At 44.6% G+C, this 13,495-nt stretch overlaps 1 protein-coding gene across 1 annotated transcript in view; it reads right to left on the bottom strand.

The window, feature by feature from the left end:
* Positions 1-12,805, bottom strand: part of LOC124854694 (integumentary mucin C.1-like) — a 25,087-nt gene extending 12,282 nt beyond the window's left edge. Inside the window, exons 1-6 of the mRNA XM_047342951.1 lie at positions 12,757-12,805; positions 12,340-12,441; positions 12,074-12,241; positions 11,839-11,955; positions 10,562-10,732; positions 4,629-4,765 (exon numbers count right to left, since the gene is read on the bottom strand). Of these exons, the coding sequence (XP_047198907.1) occupies positions 4,629-4,765; positions 10,562-10,732; positions 11,839-11,955; positions 12,074-12,241; positions 12,340-12,441; positions 12,757-12,805 (744 nt within the window). The remainder of the gene's footprint in view (positions 1-4,628; positions 4,766-10,561; positions 10,733-11,838; positions 11,956-12,073; positions 12,242-12,339; positions 12,442-12,756) is intronic.
* Between the last annotated feature and the right edge of the window lie 690 nt (positions 12,806-13,495).

The raw sequence follows: 13,495 nt of genomic DNA, 5'->3' as shown, positions 1-13,495 counted from the left end.
CTCTCTCTCTGTCCCCCTCTCTCTCTCTTTCTCTCTCTCTCTCTCTCTCTCTCTCTCTCTCTCTCTCTCTCTCTCTCTCTCTCTCTCTCTTTTTTATATATATATGCAAGCCTCACCTCACAAAGGATAAGCTGTGTAGATAATGGATGGATAGGATATAATATTGGATGGTACCGTCCAAACTGTCTCCTGTTTTTACAAAAGAGTTTATAATATTTTTTCCAGATGAAGGTTTTAATGTCACTCTGTGTATACAATTATGATGACCAGTTAAAAATGTGACTGGTTTTATTGTTGTTCTGAATGATGGTTGAGTTTATTAACATCACGTAACAGTCTACAAAACAGTAACCACAACAAGTATTTTCCTACATTTTCACCATGAGTAAAGTCTGAAGAAAAGCAATAAATAAATAAAATTAATTAATTAAGAGAGTTAAAAGAAACAATGGTATTTTATTAGATTAGAATCTCGCACCTATACTGAGTCACATTGGCATCAATATATGAGTTTAAAATAATATTAAATACAGGAAAAAATTAAGAAAATCTTCCACTTGAAGCTTGAAATAAAGCTTTTAAATAATGTTAAATAGTTAATGTGATGACAATTTTTCCTGAAGTGTGACTTTCATTGATGCCATAATTTAGTATTATAATATTTTTAAACAAGGTATTATAGTTGTACAGTTTTCAAAAAACGTAAAATAAGATCAAATGTATAACAGTATTCAGTCCACTTCATATATAAACACAGATTTGTGAAGAAATTCCCAGACAGAATGTTCCTGTGAAACTATTTATGTTTCACTTAAATTAAGGCTAATAAATATAATAAAAGTTAAGTTAAAGTAAACCAAAGACCAGACTTCTAAAGGTTCTCTCAGAGTCCTTCCAGTGGATTCAAAGGTTCATCCATTTTTGTTCTGAACTCTAAAATAGGATGAAAATGAGGAGTCCAATCAGCAGATGCAGCATTCCCATTCTGACACAACAGGCATCACTGGCAGTGGTTGTTGTAGTTGTAGCTGCCTGCGTCAAGGTTGTTGTAGATGTGGTGGCAGTAGTAGTAGTGGTTGTGGCAGCAGCAGTTGGGGCAGTGGTTGTTGTCATTGGGGTCGTGGTTGTTGTAGTTGGGGTAGTGGTTGTAGTTGGGGTAGTGGTTGTTGTCGTTGGGGTCGTGGTTGTTGTCGTTGGGGTAGTGGTTGTAGTTGGGGTAGTGGTTGTTGTCGTTGGGGTCGTTGTTGTGGTTGTTGGGGTATGAGTTGTTGTTGCAGTAGTTGTTGTTGTTGGGGTAGCGGTTGTTGTTGTTGGGGTAGTGGTTGTTGTTGTTGGGGTCGTGGTTGTTGTTGTTGGGGTAGTGGTTGTTGTTGTTGGGGTAGTGGTTGTTGTTGTTGGGGTAGTGGTTGTTGTTGGGTTCGTGGTTGTTGTTGGGGTCGTGGTTGTTGTTGTTGGGGTCGTGGTTGTTGTTGTTGGGAAGTGGTTGTTGTTGTTGGGAAGTGGTTGTTGTTGGGGTAGTGGTTGTAGTTGGGGTAGTGGTTGTTGTCGTTGGGGTCGTTGTGGTTGTTGGGGTATGAGTTGTTGTTGCAGTAGTTGTTGTTGTTGGGGTATGGTTGTTGTTGTTGTTGTGGTTGTTGTTGTTGGGGTAGTGGTTGTTGTTGTTGAGGTCGTGGTTGTTGTTGTTGGGGTAGTGGTGGTTGTTGTTGGGGTCGTGGTTGTTGTTCGGGTTGTGGTTGTTGTTCGGTTGTGGTTGTTGGGAAGTGGTTGTTGTTGGGGTAGTGGTTGTTGTTGTTGGGGTGATGGTTGTTGTTGTTGGGGTAGTGGTTGTTGTTGGGGTCGTGGTTGTTGTTGTTGGGGTCGTGGTTGTTGGGTTAGTGGTTGTTGTTGTTGGGGTTGTGGTTGTTGTTGTGGTAGTGGTTGTTGTAGTTGGGGTAGTGGTTGTTGGGTTAGTGGTTGTTGTTGTTGGGGTTGTGGTTGTTGTTGTGGTTGTGGTTGTTGTTGGGGTAGTGGTTGTTGTTGTTGGGGTAGTGGTTGTTGTCGTTGGGGTCGTTGTTGTGGGTGTTGGGGTATGAGTTGTTGTTGCAGTAGTTGTTGTTGGAGCAGTAGTTGTTGGTGCAGTAGTTGTTGATGTTGGGGTAGCGGTTGTTGTTGTTGGGGTAGTGGTTGTTGTTGTTGGGGTCGTTGTTGTGGTTGTTGGGGTATGAGTTGTTGTTGCAGTAGTTATTGTTGTTGGAGCAGTAGTTGTTGGTGCAGTAGTTGTTGATGTTGGGGTAGTGGTTGTTGTTGTTGGGGTAGTGGTTGTTGTTGTTGGGGTAGTGGTTGTTGTTGTTGGGGTTGTTGTTGTTGGGGTAGTGGTTGTTGTTGTTGGGGTAGTGGTTGTTGTTGGGGTAGTGGTTGTAGTTGGGGTAGTGGTTGTTGTCATTGTGGTCGTTGTTGTGGTTGTTGGGTTATGAGTTGTTGTTGCAGTAGTTGTTGTTGGAGCAGTAGTTGTTGGTGCAGTAGTTGTTGATGTTGGGGTAGCGGTTGTTGTTGTTGGGGTAGTGGTTGTTGTTGTTGGGGTTGTGGTTGTTGTTGTTGGGGTAGTGGTTGTTGTTGTTGGGGTTGTTGTTGTTGGGGTAGTGGTTGTTGTTGTTGGGGTAGTGGTTGTTGTTGTTGGGGTTGTTGTTGTTGGGGTAGTGGTTGTTGTTGTTGGGGTAGTGGTTGTTGTTGTTGGGGTAGTGGTTGTAGTTGTTGGGGTAGTGGTTGTTGTTGTTGGGGTCGTGGTTGTTGTTGTTGGGGTTGTTGTTGTTGGGGTTGTGGTTGTTGTTGTTGGGGTAGTGGTTGTTGTTGTTGGGGTTGTTGTTGTTGGGGTAGTGGTTGTTGTTGTTGGGGTCGTGGTTGTTGTTGTTGGGGTAGTGGTTGTTGTTGTTGGGGTTGTTGTTGTTGGGGTAGTGGTTGTTGTTGTTGGGGTAGTGGTTGTTGTTGTTGGGGTAGTGGTTGTAGTTGGGGTAGTGGTTGTTGTCATTGTGGTCGTTGTTGTGGTTGTTGTTGGGGTCGTGGTTGTTGTTGGGGTTGTGGTTGTTGTTGTTGGGGTCGTGGTTGTTGTTGTGGTTGTTGTTGTTGGGGTAGTTGTTGTTGGGGTAGTGGTTGTTGTTGTTGGGGTAGTGGTTGTTAATGTTGGGGTCGTGGTTGCTGTAGTTGGGGTAGTGGTTGTTGTTGTTGGGGTAGTGGTTGTTGTTGTTGGGGTTGTGGTTGTTGTTGTTGGGGTAGTGGTTGTTGTAGTTGGGGTAGTTGTTGTTGCGGCAGTTGTTGTTGAAGCAGTAGTTGTTGGTGCAGTTGATGTTGGGGTAGCGGTTGTTGTTGGTGTCGTTGTTGTGGTTGTTGGGGTATGAGTTGTTGTTGCAGTAGTTGTTGTTGGAGCAGTAGTTGTTGGTGCAGTAGTTGTTGATGTTGGGGTAGTGGTTGTTGTTGATGGGGTAGTGGTTGTTGTTGTTGGGGTCGTGGTTGTTGTTGTTGGGGTAGTGGTTGTTGTTGTTGGGGTAGTGGTTGTTGTTGTTGGGGTAGTGGTTGTTGTTGGGGTAGTGGTTGTAGTTGGGGTAGTGGTTGTTGTCATTGTGGTCGTTGTTGTGGTTGTTGGGTTATGAGTTGTTGTTGCAGTAGTTGTTGTTGGAGCAGTAGTTGTTGGTGCAGTAGTTGTTGATGTTGGGGTAGCGGTTGTTGTTGTTGGGGTAGTGGTTGTTGTTGGGGTGGTGGTTGTTGTCGTTGGTGTCGTTGTTGTGGTTGTTGGGGTATGAGTTGTTGTTGCAGTAGTTGTTGGAGCAGTAGTTGTTGGTGCAGTAGTTGTTGATGTTGGGGTAGTGGTTGTTGTTGTTGGGGTAGTGGTTGTTGGGGCGTGGTTGTTGTTGTTGGGGTAGTGGTTGTTGTTGTTGGGGTAGTGGTTGTTGTTGTTGGGGTTGTGGTTGTTGTTTGGGTAGTGGTTGTTGTAGTTGGGGTAGTGGTTGTTGTTGTTGGGGTAGTGGTTGTTGTTGTTGTGGTTGTTGTTGGGGTCGTGGTTGTTGTTGGGGTTGTGGTTGTTGTTGTTGGGGTCGTGGTTGTTGTTGTGGTTGTTGTAGTTGGGGTAGTTGTTGTTGGGGTAGTGGTTGTTGTTGTTGGGGTAGTGGTTGTTGATGTTGGGGTCGTGGTTGCTGTAGTTGGGGTAGTTGTTGTTGTTGTTGGGGTAGTGGTTGTTGTTGTTGTTGGGGTAGTGGTTGTTGTTGGGGTCGTGGTTGTTGTTGTTGTGGTTGTTGTAGTTGGTGTAGTTGTTGTTGTCGTTGGGGTAGTGGTTGTTGTTGTTGGGGTAGTGGTTGTTAATGTTGGGGTCATGGTTGCTGTAGTTGGGGTAGTGTGTTGTTGTTGGGTTAGTGGTTGTTGTTGTTGAGGTTGTGGTTGTTGTTGTTGGGGTAGTGGTTATTGTAGTTGGGGTAGTTGTTGTTGCGGCAGTTGTTGTTGGAGCAGTAGTTGTTGGTGCAGTTGATGTTGGGGTAGCGGTTGTTGTTGTTGGGGTAGTGGTTGTTGTTGGGGTAGTGGTTGTTGTCGTTGGGGTCGTTGTTGTGGTTGTTGGGGTATGAGTTGTTGTTGCAGTAGTTGTTGTTGTTGGAGCAGTAGTTGTTGTTGCAGTAGTTGTTGTTGTTGGAGCAGTAGTTGTTGGTGCAGTAGTTGTTGATGTTGGGGTAGCGTGTTGTTGTTGGGGTCGTGGTTGTTGTTGTTGGGGTCGTGGTTGTTGTTGGGGTCGTGGTTGTTGTTGTTGGGGTAGTGGTTGTTGTTGTTGGGGTCGTGGTTGTTGTTGTTGGGGTAGTGGTTGTTGTTGGGGTAGTGGTTGTTGTTGTTGGGGTCGTTGTTGTTGTTGTTGGGTTAGTGGTTGTTGTTGTTGGGGTTGTTGTTGGGGTAGTGGTTGTTGTTGTTGGGTTAGTGGTTGTTGTTGGGGTAGTGGTTGTTGTTGTTGGGGTCGTGGTTGTTGTTGTTGTGGTTGTTGTTGTTGGGGTAGTTGTTGTTGTTGTGGTCGTGGTTGTTGTTGTTGGGGTTGTGGTTGTTGTGGTTGTTGTTGTTGGGGTAGTGGTTGTTGGGGTCGTGGATGTTGTTGTTGTTGGGGTCGTGGTTGTTGCGGTTGTGGTTGTTGTTGGAGTAGTGATTGTTGGGGTCATGGTTGTTGTTGTTGGGGTAGTGGTTGTTGGGGTCGTGGATGTTGTTGTTGGGGTAGTGGTTGTTGTTGTTGGGGTGGTGGTTGTGGTAGTGGGTGTAGTGGTTTTGTTGTTGGGGTAGTGGTTGTTGGGGTTGTGGTTGTTGTTGTTGGGGTAGTGGTTGTTGTTGTTGGGGTCGTGGTTGTTGTTGTTGGGGTCGTGGTTGTTGTTGGGGTAGTGATTGCTATAGTAGTGGTAGTGGTAGTTGTAGTTGGGGTAGTGGTTGTTGTTGTTGGGGTCGTTGTTGTGGTTGCAGTAGTTGTTGTTGTTGGAGCAGTAGTTGTTGTTGCAGTAGTTGTTGTTGTTGGAGCAGTAGTTGTTGGTGCAGTAGTTGTTGATGTTGGGGTAGCGGTTGTTGTTGTTGGGGTCGTGGTTGTTGTTGGGGTAGTGATTGTTATAGTAGGGGTAGTGGTAGTTGTAGTTGGGGTAGTGGTTGTTGTTGTTGGGGTAGTGGTTGTTGTAGCTGGGGTAGTTGTTGTTGGGGTTGTGGTTATTGTTATTGGGGTAGTGGTTGTTGTTGGGGTTGTGGTTGTTGTTGTTGGGGTAGTGGTCGATGTCATTGGGGTAGTGGTTGTTGTTGGGGTTGTGGTTGTTGGGGTTGTTGTGGTAGTGGTTTGTGGGGTTGTGGTTGTTGTAGTTGGGGTAGTGGTAGTTGGGATAGTGGTAGTTGTAGTTGGGGTAGTGGTTGTTGTTGTTGTTGTTGGAGTATTGGTTGTTGTTGTTGGGGTCGTGGTTGTTGTTGGGGTGGTGGTTGTTGTTGTTGGGGTAGTGGTTGTTGTTGGTGTTGTGGTTGTTGTTGTTGGGGTAGTGGTTGTTGTAGTAGGGTTGTGGTTGTTGTTGTTGGGGTGGTGGTTGTGGTAGTGGGTGTAGTGGTTGTGGTTGTTGTTGTTGGGGTTGTGGTTGTTGTTGGGGTAGTTGTTGTTGTTGGTGGGGTAGTGGTTGTTGTTGTTGGGGTAGTAGTTGTTGTTGGAGCAGTAGTTGTTGTTGGTGCAGTAGTTGTTGATGTTGGGGTGGTGGTTGTTGTTGTTGGGGTAGTGGTTGTTGTTGTTGGGGTAGTGGTTGTTGTTGTTGGGGTAGTGGTTGTTGTAGTAGGGTAGTGGTTGTTGGAGTTGGGGTAGTGGTAGTTGTAGTTGGGGTAGTGGTTGTTGTCGTTGGGGTGGTTGTTGTTGTTGGGGTAGTGGTTGTTGTTGGGGTAGTGGTTGTTGTAGTAGGGGTAGTGGTTGTTGTGGTTGGGGTAGTGGTTGTTGTTGTTGGGGTAGTGGTTGTTGTCGTTGGGGTAGTGGTTTGTGGGGTTGTGGTTGTTGTAGTTGGGGTAGTGGTTTGTGGGGTTGTGGTTGTTGTAGTTGGGGTAGTGGTAGTTGGGATAGTGGTAGTTGTTGGAGTATGTTGTTGTTGTGGGTCGTGGTTGTTGTTGTTGGGGTAGTGGTTGTTGTTGGTGTTGTGGTTGTTGTTGTTGGGGTAGTGGTTGTTGTCGTTGGGGTAGTGGTTGTTGTAGTAGGGGTCGTGGTTGTTGTTGTTGGGGTGGTGGTTGTGGTTGTTGGGGTAGTGGTTGTTGTCGTTGGGGTAGTGGTTGTTGTAGTAGTGGTTGTGGTTGTTGTTGTTGGGGTTGTGGTTGTTGTTGGGGTAGTGGTTGTTGTTGGTGGGGTAGTGGTTGTTGTTGTTGGGCTAGTAGTTGTTGTTGGAGCAGTAGTTGTTGTTGGTGCAGTAGTTGTTGATGTTGGGGTGGTGGTTGTTGTTGTTGGGGTAGTGGTTGTTGTTGTTGGGGTAGTGGTTGTTGTTGTTGGGGTAGTGGTTGTTGTAGTAGGGGTAGTGGTTGTTGGAGTTGGGGTAGTGGTAGTTGTAGTTGGGGTAGTTGTAGTTGGGGTAGTGGTTGTTGTTGTTGGGGTAGTGTTGTTGTTGTCGTTGGGGTAGTGGTTGTTGTAGTAGGGGTCGTGGTTGTTGTTGTTGGGGTGGTGGTTGTGGTTGTGGTAGTGGTTGTTGTTGTTGGGGTAGTGGTAGTTGTAGTTGGGGTAGTGGTAGTTGTAGTTGGGGTAGTGGTTGTTGTTGTTGGGGTAGTAGTTGTTGTTGTTGGAGCAGTAGTTGTTGTTGTTGTGGTCGTGGTTGTTGTGGTTGTGGTTGTTGTTGTTGGGGTTGTGGTTGTTGTTGTTGGGGTGGTGGTTGTGGTAGTGTGTGTAGTGGTTTCTGTCGTTGGGGTAGTGGTTGTTGGGGTTGTGGTTGTTGTTGTTGGGGTGGTGGTTGTGGTAGTGGGTGTAGTGGTTTCTGTCGTTGGGGTAGTGGTTGTTGGGGTTGTGGTTGTTGTTGTTGGGGTAGTGGTTGTTGTTGGTGTTGTGCTTGTGATTGTTGGGGTCGTGGATGTTGTTGTTGGGGTTGTGGTTGTTGTTGTTGGGGTAGTGGTTGTTGGTGTTGTGCTTGTTATTGTTGGGGTCGTGGTTGTTGTTGGGGTAGTGGTTGTTGTTGGGGTGGGTAGTTTGTTGTTGTTGGGGTCGTGGTTGTTGTTGTTGGGGTTGTGGTAGTTGGTGTAGTGGTTGTTGTTGTTGGGGTAGTGGTTGTTGTTGTTGGGGTAGTGGTTGTGGTAGTGGGTGTAGTGGTTGTTGTTGGGGTAGTGGTTGTTGGGGTTGTGGTTGTTGTTGTTGGGGTATTGGTTGTTTGGGTCGTGGATGTTGTAGTTGGGGTAGTGGTTGTTGTTGTTGTTGGGTAGTGGTCTTGTAGTTGGGGTAGTGGTCGTTGTAGTTGGGGTAGAAGTTGTTGTTGTTGGGGTTGTGGTTGTTGTTGTTGTTGGTTTAGTGGTAGTTGGGGTAGGGGTAGTTGTAGTTGGGGTAGTGGTTGTTGTAGTTGGGGTAGTGGTTGTTGGGGTTGTGGTTGTTGTTTGGGTAGTGGTTGTTGTTGTTGGGGTAGTGGATGTTGTTGTTGGAGTATTGGTTGTTGTTGTTGGGGTCGTTGTTGTTGTTGGGTCGTGGTTGTTGTTGGGTTAGTGGTTGTTGTTGGGTTAATGGTTGTTGTTGTTGGGGTTGTGGTTGTTGTTGTTGGGGTAGTGGTTGTTGGGGTCGTGGATGTTTTTGTGGGGGTAGTGGTTGTTGTAGTGGGGTCGTGGTTGTTGTTGGGAAGTGGTTTTAGTAGGGTCGTGGTTGTTGTTGGGGTGGTGGTTGTGGTTGTTGTTGTTGGGGTAGTGGTTGTTGGGGTCGTGGATGTTGTTGTTGTGGTTGTTGTTGGTGTTGTGGTTGTTGTTGTTGGTGTTGTGGTTGTTGTAGTAGGGGTAGTGGTTGTTGTAGTTGGGGTAGTGGTAGTTGTAGTTGGGGTAGTGGTTGTTGTTGGGGTAGTGGTTGTTGTCGTTGGGGTAGTGGTTGTTGTAGTAGGGTCGTGGTTGTTGTTGTTGGGGTGGTGGTTGTTGTTGTTGGGGTAGTGGTTGTTGGGGTTGTGGTTGTTGTTGTTGGGGTAGTCGTTGTTGGGGTCATGGATGTTGTTGTTGGGGTCGTGGTTGTTGTAGTTGGGGTAGTGGTAGTTGTAGTTGGGGTAGTGGTTGTTGTTGTTGGGGTCGTGGTTGTTGTTGTTGGGGTCGTGGTTGTGGTAGTGGGTGTAGTGGTTGTTGTTGTTGGGGTAGTGGTTGTTGGGGTTGTGGTTGTTGTTGTTGGGGTCGTGGTTGTTGGGGTCGTGGATGTTGTTGTTGGGGTCGTGGTTGTTGTAGTTGGGGTGGTGGTTGTGGTAGTTGGGGTGGTGGTTGTGGTAGTGGGTGTAGTGGTTTCTGTCGTTGGGGTAGTGGTTGTTGGGGTTGTTGTTGTTGGGGTAGTGGTTGTTGTTGGTGTTGTGCTTGTTATTGTTGGGGTCGTGGATGTTGTTGTTGGGGTCGTGGTTGTTGTTGTTGGGGTAGTGGTTGTTGTTGTTGGTGTTGTGCTTGTTATTGTTGGGGTCGTGGTTGTTGTTGTTGGGGTAGTGGCTGTTGTTGTTGGGGTAGTGGTTGTTGTTGTTGGGGTCGTGGTTGTTGTTGTTGGGGTTGTGGTTGTTGGGGTTGTGGTTGTTGTTGTTGGGGTAGTGGTTGTTGTAGTTGGGGTAGTAGTTGTTGTTGGGTTTGTGGTTGTTGTTGTTGGGTTAGGGGTAGTTGTAGTTGGGGTAGTGGTTGTTGTAGTTGGGGTAGTGGTTGTTGTGGTTGTTGTTGTTGGGTAGTGGTTGTTGGGGTAGTGGTTGTTGTTGTTGGGGTAGTGGATGTCGTTGTTGGAGTATTGGTTGTTGCTGTTGGGTCGTTGTTGTTGTTGGGGTAGTGGTTGTTGGGGTTGTGGTTGTTGTTGTTGGGGTAGTGGTTGTTGTAGTTGGGGTAGTAGTTGTTGTTGGGTTTGTGGTTGTTGTTGTTGGGTTAGGGTAGTTGTAGTTGGGGTAGTGGTTGTTGTAGTTGGGGTAGTGGTTGTTGTGGTTGTTATTGTTGGGGTCGTGGATGTTGTTGTTGGGATCGTGGTTGTTGTTGATGGGGTAGTGGTTGTTGTTGTTGGTGTTGTGGTTGTTATTGTTGGGGTCGTGGTTGTTGTTGTTGGGGTAGTGGTTGTTGTTGTTGGGGTAGTGGTAGTTGGGGTAGTGGTAGTTGTAGTTGGGGTATTGGTTGTTGGAGTCGTGGTTGTTGTTGGGGTTGTGGTTGTTGGGGTAGTTGTTGTTGTAGTTGGTGATGTGGTTGTTGTTGTTGCGGCAGTGTTTGTTGTAGTTGGGGTATGGTAGTTGGGGTTGTGTTGTTGTTGGGGTTGTGGTTGTTGGGGTTGTGGTTGTTGGCGTAGTGGTTGTTGTTGTTGGTATAGTGGTTGTTGTTGTTGGGGTCGTGGTTGTTGTAGTAGGGGTAGTTGTTGCGGAAATGGTTGTTGTAGTTGGGGATGTGGTTGTTGTAGTTGGGGTTGTGGTTGTTGTAGTTGGGGTAGTGGTAGTTGTGGTTGGGGTAGTGGTTATTGTCGTTGGGGTAGTGGTAGTTGTTGTTGGGGTAGTGGTTGTTGTTGTTGTTGGGGTTGTGGTTGTTGGGGTAGTGGTTGTTGGTGTAGTGGTTGTTGTTGTTGGTATAGTGGTTGTTGTTGTTGTTGGGGTGGTGTTAGTTGTAGTTGGGCTAGTGGTTATTGTTGGAGTATTGGTTGTTGGAGTCGTGGTTGTTGTTGTTGGGGTAGTTGTTGTTGTAGTTGGGGTAGTGGTAGTTGTTGTAGTCGGGGTAGTTGTTGTTGTTGCGGCAATGGTTGTGGTAGTTGGGGTAGTGGTTGTTGTTGTAGTCGGGGTAGTTGTCTTTGGGGTCGTGGTCGTTGTGGTTGTTGTCGTTGGGGTAATGGTTGTTGTTGGTGCAGGAGTTGTTGTCATTGGGGTCGTGGTTGTTGTCATTGGGGTCGTGGTTGTTGTCGTTGGGGTCGTGGTTGTTGTTGTTGTTGTGAGAGTGTTACACAAACTAGTCCCACAACAGGCTGGTACACTGGTAATGCTACCAACATCTTGCATGAAAGGCAGTGGCCCCAGGAAAGTAGCAGCTGCACACAGATTTAAAGATGCACAGCCAAAGGCTGGAGAGGTGACGGCCCCATTTGTCACTAAAGATGAAACACAATCGTAGGTTTGTTAGTTGAATAATTTCAGAGAGAATTCTTCACTTTAAGAGTAACTTGAATTCATGAGGAAATGTATTTTGATGACAGTAGTTTAACATTAGTTGTTGCCATGGTTACAGTGGTGCAGTATTTTAACATCGCACCTTATTACTGACATGTACACGTGTACTTCAGGACCTAGTGACATCACTGATTTCACTGTTTTATGTTCTCAGTGTGCAACAGAGAATATGTGTGATCAAATCCAACCACACCCTTCAACTATACTGGTTGTTTTCAGTGGTGATACAGGCCTGAAGCTTTCAACCAGCAGAGGGCAGCAGAACACTGTGTTTCAGTCTGATGTTAAGTTACTTGTCTCAGTGAAACAAGCAAGTCCACAATTTAAACATACGTTCACGTCAGTAAAAATGTTGAACTAAATCTAACTCAATTCATGAGTTTGCTCAATGTTTATTGTTGTGCAGTATTTATCTCATGTTTTCAAAGCTGTTACCATTTCTTAGTTCAATGATTATCAAAACAAAGAATTGTTCATTTAAGTCATTTTGGAATCAAAGAAACTCTCAAAATGAACAGAAATTGTTCTAACTTGTCAAATGTTGGAGTTTTCTGCTTTTCTCTGTCTTAGTAAATGAAACATTTTTTAGTTGTGGACAAAGCAAGAGACTTTTATAATCAAGTTGAGTTCCAGGAAATCGTGATGGAAAATAACAAACAGATTAACTGAGAAATAATCAATAGTTTGGTCAACTGGTCAAGATGGAACTAATTTTAACTACTTTATCTCCTGTGTGCTCTTTAAATCTAAAACATTATGATGATCTTAAGATGATGAGAAAGTAAACATTTCATAAAAAGACATAAGGCAGTAAAAAGTAAGTTTTTAATCTCTAATGTTATGGATCATAAATACAGAGTAACACAGATGATACAGATTTAATTAAAGTGCTTTAAATATTTAGTACATGAGTAAATATATCTTAACTCTTCACTCTTTAGTATGAATATGTTAAAAATACTTAAAGGTAGTAGAATAGGTTTGTAGTAATCTTTGTATAAATGCAGTATATAAGAAGAAGACTTACCACTGGCTTGAAAGCAGCGATCCTCTGTTCCCTTACATTGTATTGAACGGCTGCAATCAGAGGTGATGGGGTCACAAACGTGACACTGTAGACTGTTATCTGCTGGAACCGCAGGGACTGAAACAGACAAAAATGATACTGTTTATTAGAGGAAGATGGAAGTGTTATGGATTAAAAGTAGAACATGTCAGAAGCAGGATGCAGATTAATAAGATAGTCATCTACATCTACTTACAAGGCAGAGTGACGGAGTTGCAGTTGTCTGTGCTGCAGCATGTAGCACTTGCAAGTGAACTCGAAACACCCAAGTTTACTGAAAATGTCTGAGAGCCTGTGGATGGACACAGGGAGGGGGGTGCACAGGCCTTGTAGATTTGCTGTCCAGTAGTCCCAGATGAAACGGCTGCAGAGTCAAAGTGCAGTTTGTTAATGGTGATGGAAAGCACACGTCACTTTGCAGTACATGTATTTCACTGGAAAGTAACTTGTAGAGAAGTTTACCTTGAATGGAAGCTGTGATACACATCGTGCCTGTGGGACATGTAACTGCTGCTGTGGTTGAACAGTTAGCATTTGTGCAAGTTTCACACTCAAGTGCTTCACCTGCAATGTGGAGAAAAATAGTCAGTGATATGATGATCTGATATAAATTGTGTTTCATAAAGGCTCAAAAACCTTCTTACTGTTCAAAAGGAGTTTCAGACATATGGGTTGTGATTTCAATATAAATAGACACTACATACATGACTCTAAATTATTTCATCTGTTTCCTACCTGTTTAGTCTGTTTCTTGTACTGCTGTACTGTAACTTATGCATTTCTCCTCTGAGGATCAATAGAGCCTCCTTATATTTTCAAGGATATTAATCATATAATATCATAAATAATAATATATTCTTAAAAATAGTAATTAGTTACCTGTGCTGGAGAGCGCCCAGATGAGAGTCAGAGAAAGAAGCAGCTTCATCATGATGAACAGGTAAGTTCAGCAGATTCCTTATACGACCTCTCATCAACAGAGAGGCACTTTATATACTCTACAGGTGATGAACGCATGCATGACTGATACATGTCTGAATATCTCAGGTATTGGGCGTGTTTCCATTTTTACAGTGTGATCATTCAAACTGTCAGTCTCTCTTTTGTCACAAAGGAAAACACATCAACACACATCAACACACATCAACACACCCATTTTAACTTCGTCAGTGTTAACCTGTTTAGGATTGTGCAGTAAGTATCTAGACATCAATATAGACTGGTAGACTTTCATCTGTCACCCACTGATTTCCTTCAGTCTCTATGTTCATTTGTATGGAAATAGTTTAACAGCAGGACAAACAATAACCTGCAAAAAGCTCAGCTTCTTCTAACTTGATCAAAACTACACAACCAAATTAAAGAACTTGAATGTAAATGTATTGTTTTACTTAAATGATGTGTCATGTTTCAGTTCATGTCCATCTTGTCTGTCCTCAGAATCAGCATCTGCCCGGACTTTGTCTGCACAGTATTTTCCTCTCCTTTTGGAAAAGTACTCTCTGAATTCTTTTCTATCATATGTTGCTTTTAGACCTGCACTGAAGTCCACACATTTTCCTGAAAATGTCCAGAGGGGCTGTGAGGACACAAATGTCTGAGTCAGTTTCTCTGGACA

The sequence above is a fragment of the Hippoglossus stenolepis genome, chromosome 14 (genome assembly GCF_022539355.2).
Source record: "Hippoglossus stenolepis isolate QCI-W04-F060 chromosome 14, HSTE1.2, whole genome shotgun sequence".
In the NCBI taxonomy this organism is placed as follows: Eukaryota; Metazoa; Chordata; class Actinopteri; order Pleuronectiformes; family Pleuronectidae; genus Hippoglossus; species Hippoglossus stenolepis.
The sequence above is the reverse complement of the archived record's forward strand: the minus strand, read 5'-3'. Positions and strand labels throughout refer to the sequence as shown.